Raw genomic sequence first — 7,513 nt, 5'->3', positions numbered from 1 at the left:
TTCCCAAGACGACCGAACCCCTGCAGTAGAGGAAATGGCTCAGTTACATAAACACCCATTATGGGGTTACCCCAAGAGTGCTAGTCTAATTCTCTGGTTTTCCCAATATTTCCACACTATGCCTCTGTCAGATTGCTTCTCTAAACCATTTGGCCCAAAGTTAGATAGTCTCTGAGGCACTTAGATTTCCCCTAAGCCATATATCTTCTTGCATGGAGTCTAGACTTTGTTTGCATGCTAAGCTGCTTCAGTTATGTCTGACTCTTGCGGTCCCATGGACTCTAGCCCACCAGGCTCTTCTGTCCATGGAATTTTCCAGGCAAGAATACTGGAGTGGGTTGCCATGCCCTCCTCCAGGGGATCTTCTGGACCCAGGGATCCAACTCACGCCTCTTTTTCCTCCTGAACTGGCAGGCAAGTTCTTTACCACCAGTCGCATCTGTTGTTGTTGTTCAGTTACTCAGTCGTGTCTGACTCTGACCCCATGGACTGCAGCCCACGAGGCATCCTTGAGGTCAGCAATAAAAAGACTGTTCAATTAAAAGATCAGTTACCCTGGTACTTCCTCCTCTGGCCTTGTGACTTCAGGAGACTTGCAAACAGGTGGGTTCACACCTGCCCTTCCTTCTTCCAAGGGTAGAAAGTGTGTCTGTAGACTGTGTGGACCTGGGACCTTTGCTAACTGTGAAGCACATTTGATAACCATGAAACTTTTTTTTTTAATGTGAGAGTTTGCTATTGTAACTTATAACCTCCAGATAGAATTCAAGTGTCTTTACAATGCTCACAAAGGTTGAAAAGAAGGTGGTCTCCAACAGTTGAGATGTGCTTGGGGAGTGTAGCTCGCTTCAGTGTGGAGACATTCATGTTTCTAGAAGCTCAGGAGGTGGTGTGTGTGTGTGTCATTGTGGGGGACAGGGAGTGTCCCCACAGAGGGAGACCATTTCAGCAGAGTGTGTGAAAGTACTGAGGCTAATGTGTCCAGTGTGCATGTGTGGCTCAGCTCCTGCTGAGCTGAGAGACCTGGTTTCCGGTTTGATGGCCTTGAACCTGTCCTCAGCCCTTCTGTGAGCCTCAGTCTCCTCATTTTTAGATGAGCATGTTGGGCTGGTTGATTTCTCAGGTGTCTCCTAGCTCCATCATGCTAACCATCCAGCCTGAGCATGGCGGAGCCTTTGGCTCCTGGTTTTACAGTCAAATTTTTGTTTCTGGGTCTCTGTTCCAGAGGGCCATCCACCCTGTGTCGGTGACTCCCTCCTGCTGGCCTCTGTCCCTGAGCTGCGTTCAGTGAAATGCTAGAGTTGGGCTTTTTGGAAATTCTCTCTTACTCACTGAAAATGCAGGAAGCTTGAATGTGAAACTCACTCGTCAGAAAGAAAACACACACACAGAGCAAGAAACCACAGGGCCTATCGGCCTGTCGTCATCGAGCAGCCGAGAATAGTGCAGAAAACTCTAGGCAGAGAGGAAATGAACTTGAGAGAAGGGGGAACCTAGGGCAGAGAGGAGTGAGAGCGGGTGGGTGTGGAAGGGGAGAGCTGGCGCTCAGGGGCCCCGGGATGCTGCGAGGATGGAGGACGTGGTGGTGAAGCAGGGCTTCCTGTACCTCCAGCAGCAGCAGACTTTTGGGAAGGTAAGAAGAGCACCGTTGGTCTGGGGCTGGGCTGAGAGGTGGTGGAGGGTGGGGTGCTAGCGACTCCCCGGAGAGGAGAGGAGGCCCTGGAATGTTCCAAAACCCTTATGGGGTGATGGAGACTGCCATCTACCATACTGGGTGCAGAACACAAGCTTGGGAGGGCTCGTTCCTTAGCAGCCGCTTGCTCCCTTGAGCAGCCTCCACATCATGGCCTTTGCTGACAGCCGTGACCCCAGGAGGAGGGGATACCAGAGGACTCTGACTCTTTCTTGTTCTGTGGCGACTTCTCCTCACCGGGACACATTGGGAAGGACTGGACTGCACAGTGGAGGGGATAATTCGGGATGGCCGTGGAGGTTCCTTCCTCCTTTCCTGCCCAGTGGGGTGCGTTTGGCTGCTTTTGAACTTGAGTCGGGTTCTCTGGGAGCCAGGCCCCCATTGTGTCTAAACTCCTTTTCATTCTTTTGGCCTCTTTGAATAGGGAAGTCCTCCTTCCCTCAGGGGACCCACCCCAGGGTTCCTCTCTCTCTCTCTGTCCCTCTCATGGCCTCAGGCCACGAGTCAGGAAGGTTCAGGAGCGTCAGCAAGTTCCTGGGGACAGGGCCTTCTGTGGGGCCTCATGCAGAAAGAGGAGCTCCCCAGTCTGGGCTCTCAGGCTGCCCTCCTCGCCTCCTCTGGGCTTCAGGACTCACATGCTTTCTGCCTCTCACCTGGGATTCCCTGCGTTGAGCTTACCCAGTCTCCCTGCAGTTGTCATCATGGGGCTCACCCCTGTGCCTTTTCTTTTTTTCTTGCCTCTGGCTTCCTCCCTGCTGTCACTGGAGGTCTCTTTCTGGGTCACTTGGGGTGCATCTTCAACGCATACTAACTCTTAAGGCCTGTGTTAAGCCCTCTGCCTCCTTGGGTCTCCTGTGATCTTCCCCTACATCTCCCCCTGGGGTCCTCCTCTCCCCGCTGGTCACCATCTCTCCATCTGGGGCCAGAAATGGCGCCGGTTCGGGGCTGCACTGTATGGAGGTTCAGGCTGCGCACTGGCCCGGTTGGAGCTCCAGGAGGGCTCCGAGAAGTCGCGCCGGGGAGAGGCCGCCCGGAGAGTGATCCGCCTCAATGACTGCCTGAGGGTGTCCGAAGCCAGTGGGGAGGCCAGCAGCCCCCGGGACACCAGCACCTTCTTCCTGGAGACCACGGAACGCCTGTACCTGCTGGCCGCCCCCACCGCTGAGCGTGGCGACTGGATACAGGCCATCTGCCTCCTGGCCTTCCCCGTGAGTCGTCCAGGGCTGTAGAGAGGATGTGGGGCACCGGGTGCCTGCCGAGGGCAGGTGTTGTGCTAGTCAAGGTCAGGATGCTGAGGGTGGTTCTTTGGTGGGGTGTGGATCCCAATTCAGAATAAAGATGGGGGGGTGGGGGGTGGGGGTGGCAGACTGAGTGCATTTTGCAAGAAAGCTTAGGGTGGCCAGAGGTGGGGCTGGAGATGGCGATGGTGGTGAACGTTGGGCCTTCTCCCCAGGGTCGGCGGAAGGAGCTGTCAGGGCTGGAGGGGAAGGGTGGCCGGCCCCGCATGGAGGAAAATGAATTGTACAGCAGCGCGACCGCAGGTGAGGGGGCCCCTGCTTCTCCCCTGGCTGTTCTCTCCAGGGCGTGGTGGGGAGGAGGTGAGAGTTGGCCGGCAGCCGGCCCAGTCTTCCTGCCTTGTGGTTGCCCCCGGCCCCAGCCAGCCCCTTATCAGCCGCTCCTCATCGCTTCCGGCCAGGCCCAAGGTTGGGGAGGCTGGCCTGCCTTAAATGTCAACCCTTCACCCTTGGCCCGCTCCCTCTGATCCAGGCCTGGCTGAGGGACCCAGGTGAAAGTGCTGGTTTGGAATTCTCCCTTGATGGGACCTGAGCAATCGTCTGTAAAAAGAATGATTTCCCTTCTGTGGATCTTAGGTGTCCTGCAGCAAGGGAGCTTTTTGCTCACAAGGCAGTCCTCCTCCTGTCCTCTTGTCTAGCGCTCTGGGGACTGCCTGGGCGGAGCAGGAAGACACAGGGCAAGGGGTGCATCCAGGCTCCACCCCTTGGAGGGCCCCCCGACCCCCCATGGCCTCGGCAGAGGGTGGGTAGGCAGGGAGAGCTGGGGAGGTGGGGTAGCACCTGCAGGTGTGGCAGGAGGGATGGGGAGGCAGCTGGGTTGGGGCGAGCAATGAGATGGAGGAGACAAAGCTGTGACTCTGGCGACAGGAGCAGGAAGGATGTGGCCACGGAGGAGTCGGGGTGCTCGTGGCTAGGGCACGATGCCTCCTGGGGGAGGGGGTGGGGGTTCCTGGCATCTTGGGGAGTCTGACCTGGCACAGGGCAGCTAAGCCTTCAGAACACAGGCACCAGGGTCATGGGGCCACCGATAATACTTTTCTTCTGGAGACCTGGCCTGCTTATTTAGAGCGGTGGTGAATAATCCGCTTGCTAATGCCGGAGACGCCAGAGACTTAAGTTTGAGCCCTGGGTCAGGAAGATCTCCTGGAGAAGAAAATGGCAACCCATTCCAGTATTCTTGCCTGGAGAATCCCATGGACAGAGGAACATGGCGGGTTATAGTCCATGGGGTCACAAAGATTCGGACACAACTGAGTGACTGAACACGCACACATACAGAATTGAAAGAGGTTGGCTGTTTTTCCCATGAACTGTGTCTCCTCCCCAGGGACCCCCCGAAAGGAGTTTGCTGTGACCATGAGACCCACAGAAGTCAGTGAGAGGTGCCGGCTCCGGGGATCCTATACCCTCCGGGTTGGGGAGAGTGCCCTGGAGTTGTGGGGCGGCCCCGAGTTGGGCACCCAGCTATATGAATGGCCTTACAGGTTCCTGCGACGCTTTGGGCGGGATAAGGTGAGCAGGGGCTGCCAGGGGTAGGGCAGAGGAAGGATGAACTGTGAGAGAAAAGAGAGTGTCAGGGAGAGGGCCGAGGGACCCTCAAAGGAAGAGAGAATGGAGGAGGGAGAGAAGATGAGACGAAGACCGGCAGAAGAAAATCAGCCCAGCCCAGGGGCTGGAGGAGAGAACCGGGGAGGGAGACACGGAGGTGGAGGTGGAGGGAAGGAAAGAAGAGGAAGACCTGGCTGGGAGTAGCGGGTGTGTGGAGGTTGAACTCTATGCCAGTCTTCATATGCTGATGGATGGAAGGAAGAAGGAAAAAGGAGAGGGGTTTGTTTGTAAGAAAAGACTTGGAGAGGAAGCAGCTTGGTGAGAAGGTCAAGCAGCTCCCCGGCTGGAGGGAAGTTGGAGGTGACGTGTTTGTGATTGGAAACTGGGTATAGGAGCAGCTGGCCTCCCAGTAATAGGCTTTCTCCCCCACCCAGGTAACCTTTTCCTTCGAGGCTGGCCGGCGCTGTGTCTCAGGAGAAGGCAACTTTGAGTTCGAAACCAGGCAAGGCAATGAGATCTTCCTGGCCCTGGAAGAGGCCATCTCTGCCCAGAAGAACGCCGCCCCTCCTGGGCCCCAGACCCAGCCAGTCCCAGTCCCTGCGGTGCTGCCCCGGCCAGAGAGCCCGTACGCCCGACCCCACGACTCGCTGCCACCACTGTCACCCACCGTCCAGGTGCCCACGCCCCGGCAGCAGCGTGGACTAGAGGGAGAGTATGCAGTGCCCTTCGATGCAGTGGCCCGGAGCCTGGGGAAGAGCTTGAGAGGCGTCCTGGCTGTTCCTCCCCAGCCCCCAGCCGACCCTCTGTACGACAGCATTGAGGATCACCCGCACCCACGACCCGACCACATATACGATGAGCCTGAGGGGATGGCTGCCTTGGCCCTGTATGACAGCCCGCAGGAGCCCCGGGGTGAGGCCTGGAGGAGGCAGGCCACAGCCGACAGGGACTCCAGTGGCCTCAAGCATGGCTACATAGTGGGACAAGACTTCGCCGCCTCTGACTGGCCACAGGGGACCGAGTATGACAATGTTGTACTCAAGAAAGGCCCAAAGTGATGGAGCGTGGAGGAGATGCGATCCCCATGGGACGCCAGCACAGGAGTCCTGTCCATATGTGGCCAAAGTTAGAGGCTGGTGAGAAGGAGCTGGAGTGGCAGGCAGGCCTCCTCTTCCAGCTTCTGCTGGTGACTCCTGGCCACTGCATCCCAGGAGCCCTGCTCTGCTCCTTCTTGAACTCTCAGCTTGACCAGTTTAGTCTGGTCCAAGGAATTGTCCCCTTCAGGGCATGCAGCATGAGTCACCATCTGAGGGCAGGAAGAGTGCCTGCGGAGACTGCCCTTCTCCTACTCCTTCTCCACTTCCTCTTCTTTTGCCACCCCCGCCGGCCTAAGTGGAACCTCCGGCATTTAGAGGACAAAAGGATGTCAGCAAATCGCCCTGGTTCCTCGGTCTGTGTGGGCCACCTTTTCAGGGGACAGCCGTGGCCCAGGCATGCAGGAGCATGGCTGCTGCTTTCTGCCAGTTTTGGACTTCCCTGTGGCATTAAACGTTTCAGAAATATTTCTGTGCAACATGAGAGTGTGGGAGGAGGGGATGGGACAGGCATGGCCCTGCTGGGGGTGGATGCTTCGACTGGTCACCACTGACACCACCTCTCCCAGCAGCAGGATCCTCTCTGGGCATCAGCTGGGTCCCCACATCTGGCCAGAGGTCTCCGCAAGTCAAGGCACTCCGGGAAAGATGCTAAACCCATTGCTAGGGTAGGGTCACCACCCCCAAAATAGTGAGGAAGCTGTGTGTGTGTGTAAACCTGGAGTGGAAGACAGGCCAGAGTAGAAATGGGACTCATCCCTTGCCTTTCTAAGACTTATCTCTTTGTCTGTAAATTGAGGGAGTTTCTCCATTTGGGCTCTGAGAGCCCTTCCTGTTCTGAAGTTCTGTATTGGCCCTTATGTTTCTACTGGGTTGGCCCGAAAGTTCCAACCCAGTATTTCCCTGCAGGCTCTGTGCAGTCTCCTTTCATCAAAACCTGCTTTCATGGAAAGGGCTGTCAGTATGTTCCTGCTACTGGCCAACTCAGCCAGTATTACGGGGTACTGTCTGTAAAGCCTCCCTTGGCCTCGTGATGCTTATAGTCTAGAGGTGGGCTGAGATGAGGACACAGATGTCTATCACAAAAGGGGATGTAAGTTTCACAAGAGGAGAACGAAAGCTTGGGAGTCAGGGGAGATAGCTGTTCTCTAGGGGACCAAGAAAGGCTTCGTATCAAACACGGCACTTAAGGTGGCCCTTCAAGGGTGGGAAGGGATATGAAAAGAGGATACTGGTAGAAGAATGTGAATGGAGGCATTGGGGGAAGTATGTACATGCTCAGAAAAGAGTTCTGTAAGAATGGAGGGGAAGGTAGGAGGGAGGTTCAAGAGGGTGGAGACATATGTATGCCTGTCTGCCTGCTAAGTCACTCAGTCATGTCCAACTCTTTTCGACCCTATGGACTGTGGTCTGCCAGGTTCCTCTCTCCATGGGATTCTCCAGGCAAGAATACTAGAGTGAGTTGCCATTCCCTTCTCCAGGGGGTCTTCCCAACCCAGGGATCAAACCCGTGTCTCCTGCGCTGCAGGCAGATTCTTTACCACGGAGTCACCTGGGAAGCCTGGACGTATGTACACTTATGGCTGATTCATGTTGATGTGTGGCAGTAACCAACACAATATTGTGAAGCAATTATCCTCCAATTATAAATAAATAAATAAAAATGGAGGGGACATGGGGCAATCTACTTGAGAAGGCAGATTCTAACCCTGCTATGCAGGAATTTGTACCTAATTAAAGGGGAAGGAGGAATGACAAGGCTTTATTTTTTAAAACTTATATTTTAAAAAATTTCAAACACACACGAAAGTGGGAGGAGTAGTGTAATAAATCCCCATGAATCCATTAATTACCTTCGAGAGTTATCAATACGTGGCCATCAC

General features: G+C 55.4%; 1 protein-coding gene across 1 annotated transcript; it reads left to right on the top strand.

Annotated features, from left to right (window-relative positions):
- The first annotated feature begins 1,430 nt into the window (after positions 1-1,430).
- On the top strand, positions 1,431-6,098 carry DOK2 (docking protein 2). Its single transcript, XM_006046121.4, has 5 exons — positions 1,431-1,633; positions 2,620-2,901; positions 3,147-3,234; positions 4,316-4,500; positions 4,971-6,098. Exons 1-5 carry the CDS (start codon positions 1,571-1,573, stop codon positions 5,592-5,594), a joined length of 1,242 nt encoding a protein of 413 aa, XP_006046183.4. The 5' UTR covers positions 1,431-1,570; the 3' UTR covers positions 5,595-6,098.
- The last annotated feature ends 1,415 nt before the right edge of the window (positions 6,099-7,513 follow it).

Source organism: Bubalus bubalis, chromosome 3 (genome assembly GCF_019923935.1).
Source record: "Bubalus bubalis isolate 160015118507 breed Murrah chromosome 3, NDDB_SH_1, whole genome shotgun sequence".
NCBI classification, from domain to species: Eukaryota; Metazoa; Chordata; class Mammalia; order Artiodactyla; family Bovidae; genus Bubalus; species Bubalus bubalis.
Note: the sequence above shows the minus strand (reverse complement) of the source record. Positions and strands in the feature narration are given on the sequence as shown.

Bases quoted from the DNA above. Each gene is read 5' to 3' on its own strand.
- DOK2 (XM_006046121.4), top strand. From the start codon at position 1,571: ATGGAGGACGTGGTGGTGAAGCAGGGCTTCCTGTACCTCCAGCAGCAG. The intron at 1,634-2,619 runs GTAAGAAGAGCA...ATCTGGGGCCAG, and splicing joins AGCAGCAGACTTTTGGGAAG to AAATGGCGCCGGTTCGGGGC. The intron at 2,902-3,146 runs GTGAGTCGTCCA...CCTTCTCCCCAG, and splicing joins TCTGCCTCCTGGCCTTCCCC to GGTCGGCGGAAGGAGCTGTC.